Source organism: Vombatus ursinus, unplaced genomic scaffold, assembly GCF_900497805.2.
Source record: "Vombatus ursinus unplaced genomic scaffold, bare-nosed wombat genome assembly UNPS02014808.1, whole genome shotgun sequence".
Classification (NCBI taxonomy): domain Eukaryota; kingdom Metazoa; phylum Chordata; class Mammalia; order Diprotodontia; family Vombatidae; genus Vombatus; species Vombatus ursinus.
In genome coordinates this window covers 3157448-3172837 of record NW_020954586.1, presented here as the reverse complement: position 1 = coordinate 3172837, position 15390 = coordinate 3157448, and the positions used below count along the sequence as shown (strand labels likewise).

The following is a 15390-nucleotide window of genomic DNA, read 5'->3' as shown; positions in this document are numbered from 1 at the left end:
CTGTGCCACCTAGCTGCCCCAAATTTATTAGGTACTTACTAAGTGCCAGGACAAGTAAGTGGTGCAGTGGATAGAGTGCTGGGCTTGTAGTCAGAAAGACTCATGGTCCTGCGTTTGAATCCATCCTTAGACCCAAATGGGGTCACGAAGAGTCAGACGTGACTGAAACAACTGAATAGCCGAACATGTGCCTGGTGAGTTAGCAGTAGAGCCCCAGAATGCCATTCCTATAATGTTTAAGCTGCCAATTTTTTTAACTCAAAAATGAAGTCTTTTTGCTTTTAATTAAGGTCATTGTGGGGAAAAAACTTTTTTACTTTATTGATCGTATGTGTGTTTTCTATTCGTGTGTGTGTTTCCCTTCAAAACAATGTGTTTAAGAATACTTCACTCTTGGATATAGGTATTTTCTTTTATGAATAGTTGTTACAGAAGAAATGGTACAAAGAGATGAAGCATCTGAGAGCTCTGGCATAGCTTGTGGAGGAAACAAAAGCCCAGACCAAAGCTGTTCCCGAAACACTTTTACAAAGGCTCCAGCCCATACCATTCTTCAAAGTAATGGTTCCTGTGTTTCATAACTACTGTTTTAAATGAAGGAACATACCTGATGTATTAGGTAATGTGCCTAATAGGTTTTTACAGTTTACTCCATGACATCAAAGTATTGACTGTTACATTCCAGGACACTGACTTTCTATGCTTACTCTATCTATTTCCTTTCTTACAGCTTTTCAGTTTTGAATAGTACCTATTCACTCATTTTCTTTTTTATTGAATTAAAAAATTTTTCTTTTTTGTTATCATCTTAATAAACATTAACAAACATGGATGTTTCTATATACAAGAAATAGAAAATAAGAAATCTGTGTGAAAGGAGGAGTCTCACTGAGTCCTTTTTATAAAGGACATGTTAAATTTAAGACCACAGTGCCAACACTCTTGTGCTTTTGGGTCCCCTTCCCAAGTTCTTTTTGCTTGTTCATTCAGTTTACCAGAAAAGTAGTACATTGACAAAGAAGATGATTTGGGTGGGGAGGAGAAAGGAAGGAGGCTTTCAGAACATTCGTCGATGACTCATGATACTAAACTTGTTTAGAGTAATCTTAGGCACCTACAAGTTTATTAATAGGAGCTCTGGTCTTTTAGCTCAGAGGACTAAAATACTTAAGTATGAAATAGAAGAAAACTCAAGCCTTCTAGAGTCGATACGAAGAGAATTTTCTCCCCTTTGATAGTATGGAACATCTATTTTTTCTTGAATCAGATATTTACTTTCACTTAATAAATTCTATCCTCGGTTCAGTGGCCCCACTTGTCTCTCTCTGTGTAGTCTAGTCTTACCTAATGACCAATTGTTTGGTAATGAATCAGTCTTACTCAGGATAAGCCTTCACTAGCAGAGACAACCTTTTGCCAGCATTCTACTTAAAACCTTTTTTTTTTTTTTTTTTTGGGCAAGGCATTTGGGGTTAAGTGACTTGCCCAGAGTCACACAGCTAGTGAGTGTTATGTGTTACTTAAAACCTTTCCAGTCCAGTGCTGTGGAATCTGTGAGCGCTCTGTTAGTGTAACCTCCAAAAACCAGTGTTGTCGCTATACCAGAGTTAAGTATTTTGGAGAAAGACATGGCAGAATTTCAGCGCCCATGAGTGGAGGAAATGGCCTCACCAGGGAGGTTATGGGCCCATTACAGTTTCATAGTGTACTTTGTAATTGAGATTCTTGCCTTTTAGGTGAAATGGATGTGAAAAGCAGAATCAGTGACAAAATTATTGATTGTGGTCAAAGCAGTTCTATTGGGAATGGAGATGTACATTAGCCAGCTGATGAAAGTATACGGTGACGGGGCAGCTAGGTGGAGCAGTGGATAAAGCTCAGGCCTTGGAGTCAGGAGGACCTGCGTTCAAATCCAGCCTCAGGCACATGACACTTACTAGCTGTGTGAACCCTGAGCAAGTCACTTAACCCCGATTGCCTCACCCAAAAAAAAGAAAGAAAGAATACAGTGTAGCATATATGGGTTTTCATGGAATTTTGAATCTGAAAGAAGGACTATTAGATGTACTCCAGTCCCTTCATTTTAGAGTTTCAGAAAGAAGCCTAGGATGTGTGTGTTCTTATTTTATCCCTCTTTCCCTCCCCCATCTCTTTCTCGCCACCTCCTCCAATTGATATCAGATCTGAGAATGGAACTCATGTCTTGATGCCCAGCCAGTACTAAGGAACCCGATGTGGGGGACCAGTCCTCATTAGCAACTTTAATTTAGAAATCTGACTAGTTCTGTCCAGCTCCTTGTTTTCTTTTCTGGGATCATAGATTTAGAGTCTGAGAGGGACCTTAACGGTCACTTGGTCCAGCCGTGGCCCAGGAGATGAAGTAGAGATGCAGTGCCTGCTCCCGAGTGACACAGGTAGAACCTGAATTCAAACTCGGGTCTCTGATCCAACCAGATCAAGCGCTGAGCATTTACCATCGTGTAAATATTGAACACCCACTGGCTAGAGCCCTTTCTTAGGAGTCCCTGCCCTCTTGTGAACATGCAGCCTGCACGTATTTTCTTTGTGCCAGTCGTAAATGATCAGACCACTTGGTGGGGAGGGATCCATGACACATTGAAACAGGAGAATTCCTCAGTTCATTTGGTCTCAGAGAAGTAATAGCACATCTGGTTTTTGCTGAGGCAAAGGGCTAGATTCCATCACCACTGTCACCTAGGTCTTAGAGATCAGCCATCTTCCATGTTGCTGTGTGCCTGAACTTTGGAGGTCCTTGTGTTTTTCGGGTTACAGCCAGTTCCATTGACTGTAATTCTAGGTGGGTGTGGCTTTCCTGCCACATATAGATTTGTTTACTTCTTGTTCTCCCTCTGCATCCTGAGCTTAAAGACATTTCTCTGTTACCAGCCACAGCAAGTTTGTGGTGCTGACATGATGATTCTTTATCTCCTCAAATTAATTTTGCTGGAAATCAGATTCATCCCCTTTTCCTCCCTGAAATGTCTGCCCTCTTCTCCAGACCTTACACAGCTTGGTCTGGTAGATTGTTATGAAGTAAGATGCTCATGGAATATTTTGCATTTAGCAAAAAGAAGTTAACTTAGCCATAACCTGGAAAGGATATTCAGTGAGAATACAGCCATTGATTTGGTTCCATAAATCTCACCTTGTCTCCAGAGTGACTCATGAGACCAGGCGTTACCTTCCACATCTGAAGGACTGGCTCTGTGTGGCTATCTGTGCCCATCATGTCTCTGGGATGGCTTCCTTTTAGCTAAAGAGCTACACTAATCTACTTGGTCTCTAGTGGTTGTTGTTTCAGCCACACTTCACTCCTTGATGACAAGGTCATAGAGGTCTTCTCGAACAGAAATTAAAATATATTTGGGAAATATTTGACAAAATAAATAAAAATGCACTAGAACATGGATGATATTCGTATGCGGTTTTCTAAGTCATTATGTGGCCCACAGGGATTCTTATCTACAGTTTAGTGGGCCCCATTTCTATTTGAGTTTGACACCACTGGTCTAGAAAACTTTCTACCATTAGAGGGTGTTAGGATTGTTATGAGACCCGCCTAATCTTGGGGACATAAGCAGCGCTGGACCAGGAGGAAGAACTAAGCCAGGAGGATAGCAATAACAAAAATGAGGAAAAAAAAACAAAAGGAAGTCAGTTGAGTGGCCCCTTCCTAGATTGACTGAGTTTGGAAGAGAATGAAGACCAGAAATCTTAGGTTTCTGCTTTCTCCCATCCTCAGCCTCCGAAGCTGAGTTCAGATTTCAGTGATCAAGTCCACTTGGTGGGACGTGACAAAACTTTTCCCTTCCCAATGTAAAGTGCCAACTCTGAGTAAAAGCATGAATAGGAGTGTTAGAGCCATAGACCAGACAGTGGCACTTCAGACCCAGTCACTGTTTCTTCATCATGGTTCAGCCACTTGGAGTAAAGTAGCCATGAGGTTATACTACTTTGTGTGCAGCTGTCCTGGTGCCAAGGCTTCCCCTTTGTGTTTTTCAGCCCACCAGCTAGGACATCCCTCTCCTGGGAAAGTTGGGAGCAGTTAATACTCAATATCTGCCCCTTTAGAGGCTTTTTCTGAGAGGCTGCTCTATTCATACCCAAGGACTAAGAAAATGCTCTTCTCTTATCTTCATCCAGGAGCTCAAGATTACTACCAGGTCATTTAGGGAATTCTGGGCAAATGTGCATTCACCGTAGTTATGCAGAAGCAGTTTTATCTACCCTTGTTTGAAAAAAAAAAGTAAGGCATCTCTCACCAGCACCACCCCTTGGTGTCCCCCAAGCCCTTTCTGGGAAGGAATTGTCTGAACCCTCTAAGGGGAAAGGAGACTTGCTGATTGAGGGTGCTCTGAGCTCTTTTCCCATGGTGTAGTGAGCTCTCTGAGGGGACAGGAACCTGGAAGCTTGGAGGGGGAATAAAGAAGGGTCAAAGAGAATCAGTCAGAACTATGTCCAAAAGCAGTCCGTCCTTATCTGTAAGCCTTCCTGGAATCTGGATCTGAGACACTGTTGGACAGAGCCCTTTCCCATCCTAGGGTGGCATTGATTCATTGCAACGGTGAGACGCTCAGCCTTGGTACTCTGAGGGCGTGGTGACAGAGCTGTTGCTTATGTACCAAGGTGGGTGTTCTCATGGGCAGAAGTCTCTGCTTCCACTAAGGCATGCTTGTTGGAGTTGTGATTTGGTCTGTCCATTCTGGAAAGCAGTTTGGAACTGTGCTGCAAAAGTCACTAAACTATGCATTCTCTGACCCAGGCCTGTTCCTAGTAGGCCTCCATCCCAAAGATGTCAAAGAAAAATGAAAAAGACGTGTGTACAAAAATAAAACATATAGTTCTTTTTGTATTAGCAAAAACTGGAAACCAAGAGAGTGCCCATCTGTTGGGGAATGCAATGAATGACAAGCCGTGAATCTAGATTACCAAAGAGGCGCCATGATCCAGTAGGTGGGTAGGTGATGTACTTAAGATGCACACTGGGGGCAGCTAGGTGGCGCAGTGGATAGAGCACCGGCCCTGAAGTCAAGAGGACCTGAGTTCAAATCCATCCTCAGACCAAACACTTGACACTTACTAGCTGTGTGACCCTGGGCAAATCACTTAACCCCAATTGCCTTTAAAAAAAAAAAATGCACACTGAGACGTGTGCTTTTGGGTCTGGCCAGTGCAGGAATTTGATTTACTTGGCTGTATGTATTTGTTTTTTTGTTTTGTTTTGGTTTTTTTGAGGTTGTTTATATACAATTTCTTTTTTTAAAAAATTTTTTTATTAATTTATTTTGATTTACCAACAATCACTTCCATATGCTTTTGAGTTTAAAATTTTTCTCCCCCTTCCCCCCCACCACCCTTCCCAAGTTGGCGCACAATCTGATATAGGCTATACACATACATTCCTATTAAACATATTTTCACATTAGTGATGTTGTAAGTAAAAATTAGTCCCAATGGGAGGAACCATCAGAAAGAGGAAACAAAACTCAACACAACAGGAAAAAAAAAATAGCAATTCAACTTCCATAGTTCTTTCTTTGGATGTGGATAGCATTTTCTATCATGAGGCCTTTGGAGATGTCTTAGATCCTTATATTGCTGGGAAGAGTTAAGTTTATCAATATTAGTCATCGCACAACGTGGGTATTATTGTATACAACGTTCTCTTGGTTCTGCTCATTTCACTCAGCATCAAACCATACAAGTCTTTCCAGGTTTTTCTGAAGTCAGCCTGTTCATCATTTCTTATAGCACAATAGTATTCCATTACATTCACATACCACAACTTGTTCAGCCATTCCCCAATTGATGAGCATCCTCTCAATTTCCAGTTCTTTGTTGCCACAAAAAGAGCTGCTGTGAATATTTTTGTACATGTGTGTCCTTTTCCCATTTGTAGGATCTCTTTGGGATACAGACCTAGAAGTGGTATTGCTGGGTCAAAGGGTATGCACATTTTTATAGCCCTTTGGGCATAGTTCCAAATTGCTCTCCACAATGGTTGGATAATTTTACAACTCCACCAACAATGCATTAGTGTTCCAGTTTTCCCATATCTTCTCCAATATTTATCATTTTCCTGTTTTGTCATGTTGGCCAATTTGATAGGTATAATGTAGTACCTCAGAGTTGTTTTAATTTGCATTTCTCTAATCAATAGTGATTTAGGGCATTTTTTGGCTATGTGTATTTGTTACAAAGGTTTATACATACATGTACACACACACGTATTTTATTCAGTTGGGTGGAGGAAGGGGAGGGGAGTACATGCTTATTGATTGAAAAAAATTTTAAAGTAGTTACCTCATCCTTTAGGGGGATCCTGTGCCCTCACAACCAGCACATGGCACCATGACCCCTTTGTCCAGATGGGCAGTGGACACACTTCTCAACTTCTTCTGTTCTTGCAGAAATTGCATCCTGATTGTTTAGTTCAAGATGGGGACATGGAACATCTTTGATAGATGCTGATGTGCCCATTGACAGCTATTTTTTTTTTCTTTTTTTTTTTGGCTAGCCAGTGGGATTAAGTGATTTGCCCGGGGTCACACAGCTAGTAAGTGTTATGTGTCTGAGGCCGGATTTGAACTCTGGTCCTTCTGACTCCAGGGCAGGTGCTCTATCTACTGCGCCACCTAGCTGCCTGTGACAGCTATTTTCAGTGAGAGACATAGCCAGAATTCCTCCATTGGTCCTGACTCTGAAGGGGAAGAAGGCCTTTGATTGTTTAGTCCTGTTCTCTCCTGGCCTCAGACCACTTGGAGTCAGCATGGATGTAAACTTTATCCGACCTATCCCTGAGAGCTCTTTGCCCAGAAACCACGTCATTTGCAGCGCCCCACTGGGAAGACTTTGCCAGATTTTCCATCCTCCAAGGTATCCCCTTATTAGACTAATGGCTGCCACAGTCCAGTAGTGGGCGAGCCAGAAAAAGCAGTGTCCCTCAGGGGCCAAGTTCTCCTAGTCAGAGGCCAGTTGGCCTGGCGGAAGACACAGTTGTTGGGGCTGGGGCTGGAGGGTCAGCTTCTGGCAGAGTCACAGCCTGTTGGAGGGCACAGCACTTGAGGGACCCAGATGCGATTTTGAATGGGCTGTTTCCATTTAATGATGGAAATCTCCCATGCCCTAGACAGGCTGTTTGTTTTACCCAGTTCACAAGAGGCTGTTATAGATGAAGGTGGACTGTGTGACTTGTGACCCTGGGTCATGTGTTGAATAGCTGCTAAGGCTCAGTAACAGGTGAGCAGCTTTTAAAAAGTGGTTTATTGAGCAGCTGCCTTGGGGATCTTGTACACTCCCAGTGGCCGTGCAAGACTGCCTATCAAAGGCTCCATGCAGTCTCATCTTTATGAATGAAGACCTGCAAAAGTCTGGGCCCTAGTGGATTATAAGGGCCTGCCTAGGTCTCCTAGGACTGTAGCTGTTGTGGGCCTCACTCTGAGGGCTAGAGGGGAAGAGAGGGAGTGGGATGGACCTGTTGTGTGCGAGGCACCGTGCTAAGTGCTTATAGATATTATCTCAGTTCCTCAGAACTCTGTGAGATAGGTGCTGATCTTCATTTTACAGAGGTTAAGTGACTTGCCTAGGGTCACACAGCTAGTAGGTGTCTTAGACTCTTCCTGATTCCAGGCCCAGGGCCCTGTGCCACCTATCTGTCTAGTCTCTGTCAGGTCTGCCCCTTACTGGTCTGGTAGTTAGAATGGGATGTTATACTTAGGGAACATTTAGCCATTAACACAAGGAGTCTACTTAGCCATAGGATGCAGCACTTAGTTTGTACCCCTTGTTTTAGAGAACCAGGTCTCAGCAGGGTGGGGGGACGTGTTGAAAAGAGCAGCTGTGGGACATCCACCCCTTCTGCCGGCTAGGGCCCCTGGTGTCCTGGGCCAGCTGAGTCTCAGGCACACCCTCTTGGCTTTTTAGGGGAGGTAAAGGAACATCTTGTCAGCTCTTAGCACAATGTCTCAGACAGAGGAGATGCTCAATTTACTTGATTTACTCAGTTTCATTGACTTAGATAAATTCATTGGTTTTTGCTTTTGTATTTTTATTCCCAGCACTTAGCACAGTGCTCCACATGTTTTTCCATTCATTTCCCCAGATTCAGTTAATCGGAGTAAATTAATGGTTACTGAGAGGTGACAGAGCCGGCCAGCTTGCAAGCCTTGGCTTCCAGCCTCACCCCTGCCACGTACGGCTGCGTGACCCTGGAGTTGACACTTCAGAGGGAGGGGCCGAGTCGCCTTATTTCTTGGTGTTCTAGGCCACGACTAAAATGTAATTGAGAAATGTTTAACAAAATAAATAAAAATACATATAACTTAGGTAATGTTAACTTGTAGTTCTTTAAGTCACTTTGTGACCTGCGGAGATCATTAGAGTTTGACACTACTTTCTTGAATTGCTAGGGGGAATTTCCTTTTCTCCCTATACAAATGAAATCACAGGCCTAGTCCCTGTACCTGAGTTAATCTTTGGTGTCTGTTCTTGTCTTCTTTATTGTTTTAACTCAGAAAAAAAGTCTTCAGAGATTTTAGTTAGAAGGGAAATGATCCTAACAGCTGTCTACAAGTAACAGTGGGCCGCTCCAGAAGTGAGTGGATTCCCTGTAGGTCTTCAGAGCAGAGGCTGGTGAGCACTTCAGGTTGTGCGCAGAGCAGCAGTAGGGCCGCTGAAGCATACCTGCAGATCCCCGATGGCTGCTTATTGACTTAGAAGACCCCATGTTAACATTATCTGTGGCCTGGTGTATATTTATCTATTGTGTTACCTGTTTCCCAATTCCATTCTAATCTGGCTCTGCTGCTCTGGGGAGTATTGTGGAGCAGGTGTAGAGGGTATTCCTGGTTAGGAACTCATTGGGCCAGATGGTTTGTGGAACTCTCTTCTAGAGCTGAGGGTCTGTGATGGCTTTATGGAAATGCTCTCCCCTGAATACAGTTTGGTGGTTAGCATGTAGGATTACTTTACAGGTAACAGTTTATTTGTAATCCTTGTTCATTGGAAGACCTTGTCAATGGGTGAGGGAAGTATTTTTTTGAAAGAGTAAACAGGCACAGAAAGACAGACGTTGGTTCGAATGGCTTCCATATTCAAGGTTATCTATGAAGTAACTTTTCAGAATTTCCTGGAGAAGGTATCCAGGGGAGGGGAATTCAAATGAAGAAAAGGAAATAGTTTGGCAAACAGCGACATAGGCCTGGAAAAGGACAATGAAGCCACATGGAGCCAAAGAGATTTTCCTTTTTGGGTGAAGAAAAGTTGACGATCGAGCAAAGGAAAAAGACCCGCTGACCGAGGTGCCTTAAGACCTGTGTAAGTGATTGGAGTTCCTGTCAGGGGTGGACGACGCCCCTCTTGAAGTATCTGGGGAGACCGAAGAGCATCAGCTTTAGTGCCTGGTAACTCTGCAACCCTTTGGTTTGAAGGAGGAGGGCTGGACCAGAGTAGATGAAGCTGGGGGATAAGGCCTTACAGTTGTGGGAGGCAGCTTATACCAGTCTAACAAACGCTGCATTTTAACAGCACATCAGGGGTTCAGCAGAAGAAACACGTGGTGAATTTAGAAGCTGGTTGTGTAGGCCAGAGGGCCAGGCTAAGAAGTGGACCCCTTTTCCTCTAGGCATTTTAGAGTTACTAAAATGGGGACGGGGGAAGGGGGGTGATACTCAGATTCAACAAGGCACTCTGCTAGGCACTGGAGATCTGAGGGTGAAAGACCCAGGCCCTAACAGTCTAGTTGGAAAGCGAGGCCTGTACAGGATTATAGCATTGACTTGGCTAGGACCAATGGTGCAAGAGGTCCAGTAGAGGGCATGAGGAGGTGCTTAACGTAAATAGTTAGTGGTTCATAGCCCCCTTATTAGTCTGGCCGCAGGTCTCTGCCTTCTCATCCATCCTTCCCTCCACTGCCCAGATCCAAAGCATCTGCAGGTCCTCTGCTTGTCCCTCGACAGCCTGTCTCTAACAGGCCTAGGCAGCCTGATTGCCCATTACTTGTCTCCTGGCCAGCCAGACGATTTCTTAGTCGCCTCCGCCTCCCCTTCTCCGTAACTGCTAATGCTTGTCTATATAGCAGTTTAAGGATGGTTACTTTACACGTGTCATTGTGTTATCTCATTTGATCCCCACAACAACCCTGTGAGGAAGGTGCAATTGTCCCCATTTTACAGGTAGGGAAACTGAGGTTGAGAGGTTAAATGACTTGCCTAGGGTCACACAGCTCAGTGTCTGAGGCAGGATTCAAACTCAGGTCTTCCGGATCCAAGCCCAGCACTCTCTTCATCTACATACCTGGCAGAATAAGAATAAACAAATTGTTATCATAAGAACTTTGCATTTGCAAACTATAAGTTGAGTGGATGACTGCCCCTTCCATTCTAGGCAGAGAATTACAGCTTAGTCATAGCTTTGTCCTGCTTTTTGTGTGGGAAATCATGGAAATATGACTCCGTTTAATAACATTTCTACCCATCCATGGTTTTGTAACACTTCTTTTAAGTGGGTGATGGTAGTGGGGGAGAGAAATAATATGGCGGATTGAAAGGAAGGCACACATGATACAGATCAGGGAGACCTGGCTTCAGGCACCCCCTCTAGCAGTACTCGCTGTGTGAATAGAGGCACCTTAGTGATTGGTGAATCTTCTGGGTGTTGACTCTAGACACCGGCACTCCCAAACATCATTTTAACAATTTGTTTGACATTTCTCTCCCACCAAACCTTTTATTGAAATTACTGGTAAAGAACAAAACTGATTTTAGAGTTATCTCCTTTCCTTGCTGTACCCATCCTGTGGAAATAATGGCTAATAGAATGTCCCGAGGAGGAGAAACTCAAGGCAAGATGGCGAGCCGTGTGTCTGCTTCTGGAAAGAGAGACCTGAGTGCAGAGTATATCGAGTTCATTTTTGCTTTTAGGAAAACTTCTCCACCAGAGAAACACTTCGTTGTCAGGAAGATTTCTAGATATGTCTATTCAGAGAACTAAAGAGCTTGGAGCTAAATATTTGCCGTACCTAAAAGCTCAAGAAAAGTGCTGTTACTTCAAGTCTCAGCCATTTAAAGCTGAATAGACTGTGTTAGAAACCTGCCAAAGGGATTGCCATGTTCTGCCAGTTTGAAAGCCAACTCCATTAGGGAGGGCTAGGCCAAGCTACTGTCTCAAGGAGGTGTCCTTTAAAGAAATTTGTTGTGTCATTCAGTGAGTGATGAAGTAACAGCATTTTAAAGACTAGGGCGTGTATGTGCCCTTTAAACTCCTGGTATTGTATTTTCCTTGTCAGTTGGTTTCGGTCTGACTCAGATTAGGGTTTATTTAAAGAAATCTAGGCTCTTTCCTCGGATTAAACCATGTTAAAATTCATAGGCTGTTGAGGAAATTTGGTGTTTTTACAAAACTTCCTTTAATCTGTTAAAAAAAAATCCATTGAAAGTGGTGGGAATACTTAACTGTGTGTATCTCTTGTTTCATCAGGCTACAGAAGAAGTTTCCAAAAACCTGGTTGCGATGAAGGAAATCTTGTACGGCACCAATGAAAAAGAGCCCCAGACCGAGGCGGTGGCACAGCTCGCTCAGGAGCTCTACAACAGCGGCCTCCTCAGCACGCTGGTAGCCGATTTACAGCTCATTGATTTTGAGGTAAGTACGGGACACTTCCCGTAGACCTCTTCCAGTTTTCTCCTCAGATCTCACAAGAACATACCCGAGGGGTAAGGTTGAGAGTTTGTAACTTCTCTGCATCTTTTCTAAACTAGATAAGGCCACGCTGCCCTTGTTAGGGATGGAGCCAGGACGGAGCCCGTGGTCGCTGCTGTCCACCTGTCACCCCTGGGGAACGAACTTTTCTTCATTATTCCGTGTCCTATGATAGTGTAAATTTCATTTGTGATGTAGTCACTTGAGTATGCAGCATGTTACACGGAATCACGAGAAATTACATGGTCCCCAGCTTGCCTGAAGGAAAGATGGTGGCCTTCATTTTGAAACCTTGGTCTACAAAGGAGAGAAAAGACCTAAGTAGATTCTGGCAAATAAGAATGAAGACAGGGTCCCAAGTTAGGGAGAAGTGGGAAGTTTCATGAGAGGAGGACCTGGTGTCTCATGGAGCCCTCAGTCTGCTCAGACCTCGAACACCGGGCTCGGCCCCAACTCCCAGGGCGTGTTCTTTGGGCGATGTTGCCCACTCGTCACCTCTGCACAGGGGCTCTCTCCTGAATTCTAGTTCTGCATGGCTGCCAGAGCCCAGCTGACCTTCTCCTAGCTTCTATTCACCATTGACACCAACTTTGTCCCATTTCAAAGCCCCTGACATTCCTTCTGCAGTCCAGCCAGTCAGCTGCCAGCTTCTGTTACTTCTACCGCCCCAGCAGCATCTCTCATACCCGTCCTCTGCTCCACTTCCCTTAGGGCTGATTCAGGCCTGCATCTCCTGCCGTGGCCTCCAAACTGCTCTCTCTGACTTCTGTTTTCCCTCTTGTCTCCAAATTATCTCTTGCACAGTTCTAGAATCATCCTAATAATGAATAATAAGTGTGCTGATCTAACTGTGTCATCCTCATTGTCTCCCCAGCTGGATAGTCTAGGTTTAAAAAGATTTCTTAACCAAGCGTCTGAAGGTCCCAAGTGCAAAATCAGGAGGCTCTGGCTCTTCCAGCCTCACTTCTCACACGCCGATTTTCATTCATTCTCTGTCTCTTTCTGTCTGTCTGTCTGTCTCAGTTGAGTAAGAAGCCAGAGTGGGAAACTTTGACAATTCTCTCCCATTGTCACATCAGTCAGAGAATTTTGTGTGATCCTAAAAGGCACAGGAGACACCTTGTTTGAAGAGAGCCTTCAAAGCACTAGTTTTATTGTGCTGAATGCGTTTTTAAAAGTTAGCAAACAGTTGACATAGCAAGACGTAATGTTCTCTGCACTTCATTTACTCTCTGGGAAATCGTCTGTGAAAGTCTGCCTAATCCCTTCTCATGTTTTCATTGCGGACCTCTTCACTGCATGTTTAGATTGTTCTCATAAAGGTGATAGGCCTCAGAAGTTACTGATGCTTTGGTAAAAGTCTCAGACCCCCAGGGTCTTTTCCATTCCTTTGGAATCTTTTCCCTTGAGATTGCTTGTGAACAATCAGTCCTGGCTCTCACTGAAGGCTTTTCTGGTTGCCATATCACACTCTTGACTTACTTGGCATCTGACGCCTCAAGATTATTTTCAGAAAAATTGCTCTTCCCTCTTCTGTGCAACTGGAGTTGACTTTTTGAACCTCGGTGGAATTTATCCCTTGGGAATCCCATCTTAGTAAGCCTGGTCCAACGTTCAGTCACAGAGTCTCAGTTGGAAGGAGCCTTGGAAACCATCCAGACCAGGGATTCTGAACCAAGTGTTTTGATAACTGGATTTCAGTATAATTGGGTTTCTTTGTAATCCTCTGTATTTCAGAGAATGGGTCTGGAGGCTTCTCCACACTGCCGAAGGGTTCTATCACACACACACAGAGTCCGTGCTCGGACGCCAGTGACTTGTGCACCATCACCTGCAGAGTACCCATCCAGTCTTTCCCGGAGGCCCCCAGGGGAGGAGAATCCCCTCCCTGCCAGGGCAGTCCGGGCCACTCTGAATAACTCTGGTAGGAGGCTCTTCCTTTTGTCCAACCCTGAAGTGCCTCTTCTCTACCCATTGCCCCTGACTTTGACCTGTAAGATCACAGAAAAGAGGCCTTTCCCTCTTCCACATAGCGGCCCTTCAGATATCTGAAACAGTCTTTCTCAGCTTCAGCACTCTGTGTTCTTCCCAATGAGCCTCATGTCGCAGGATCTCAAGCCCCCTTCCCATCCTGATTGCCATCCTCTGTGTGCTCGGCAGCTCGTCAATGTTCTTCCTAAAACGTGGTCCCTAATCTAGAGGTGGTCTGACCCAGGTGGACTGCAGCTTCTTCTTGGTGCCGTACCCTTCAGCTGCAGGCTAACATTGCCTTCGCTTTCTTCGCTCCCAGGTCCCCACTGCTGAGCTTTCTGACCACTCAGTCCCTACATCTTTCAGTGAAGGGACCTGCTCCTTTGGCAGCCAACATAGCCACTTTCGCTCTCACCTTTGCATCATCGATACATATGATAAGCTCTCTGTGCCTTCAAGTCATAGATAAGGTGCTGCACCCCACAGAGCCGACGCGGAGGTGATGGACGTTCCGCTGGAGAGCGTTTTCCCAGTGTTTTTTAAACTGTTATTGTTTATATTTTGAGTTGCATGTTCAACCAGTTCCATCGAATTCTACTCTTCTAGTTTAAATTTCTCTTTCTTTTCCACAGGGATAGCTTATATATTTTGCCAAATGCTTATTAAAATTCTATTTAGACATGATCTACAGCATTTCCTTGATAACCTACAACCCTGTTAAAAAAGGAAATCACGTTAGTATGATAGGATCTGTTCTTGATGAAGTCGGCTCTTTGTGACGCCTGCTTTCTTTTCTAGAAGTTGACTAACCATCTCTTTAATAACATAGTCTAGAATTTTGCTAGTAATCAAAATCCAGATCCTTGGACTCTAGTAGGAAGATTCCATTCCCCTCTCGTTTTTGTCGTCTTGACGATTAGTATCTTTCTGATCTCTTTGAGCTCTGGGGGATGGCTTAGGTCAGGAGTTGTTAAGCTGGAGTCCGAGAACTTGTCTTTTAAAAAACATTATTTCAATATAGTTGATTTCCTTCATAATTTCTGATCATTTTATTTTAAGCATTTCAGAACATTCTGAAAAGGTGTCCGTGGGCTTTACTAGATTACCAGAGAGGTCTATGACAACAAGAAAGTGAAGCACTCATGACTTCAAGTCACTCATTGGTCATGTTGGTCAGTTCTTTTGGTGCCCTACGATGTAATTCTTCTTGACCTCCTCTTCTAGGCCCACCTTGGACGTGCAGGGAGCAGCTGATTGCTTTATTATGGTCTCCTTACATCTCTTTGGTATCAATCCTCCATGAGCCATTTTGTTCCCTCCTTTCTGGAGCCCTGCTGTGTTACAGCTCTCATTCTTCTCCACCCCAAAAGACATTTCTGACCACTTTTGACCTTCCAGTACAATGACGAGTAAGCAGCCTGAGCTTATTCTCAATAAGTTCTGCATAGACCTTTTTTTTGCCCACTTCTTACTCCTTTGCAGCAGATGTTGATGGGTTATCATTTTGAATATTGCAGGGCAAGATGAAGGAATATCCCATAAAATTGTTTCTTGTTGCCTTTGGACATGTGATAAAACCCCAAACTTCAATGTATCCTTCCATTTAGTGACAGTTCTTTACATCTCTGCTGGTTTCATTGATAGCAAGAATGCCTGTGTGTGTGTGTGTGTGTGTGTGTGTGTGTGTGTGTGTGTGTGTGT

The 15390-nt window shown here is 44.1% G+C and overlaps 1 protein-coding gene across 1 annotated transcript in view; it reads left to right on the top strand.

The window, feature by feature from the left end:
* The window catches only part of CAB39 (calcium binding protein 39), a 49347-nt gene that overhangs the window by 8717 nt on the left and 25240 nt on the right, over positions 1 to 15390 (top strand). Inside the window, exon 2 of the mRNA XM_027875247.1 lies at positions 11497 to 11661. Within this exon, the coding sequence (XP_027731048.1) occupies positions 11497 to 11661 (165 nt within the window). The remainder of the gene's footprint in view (positions 1 to 11496; positions 11662 to 15390) is intronic.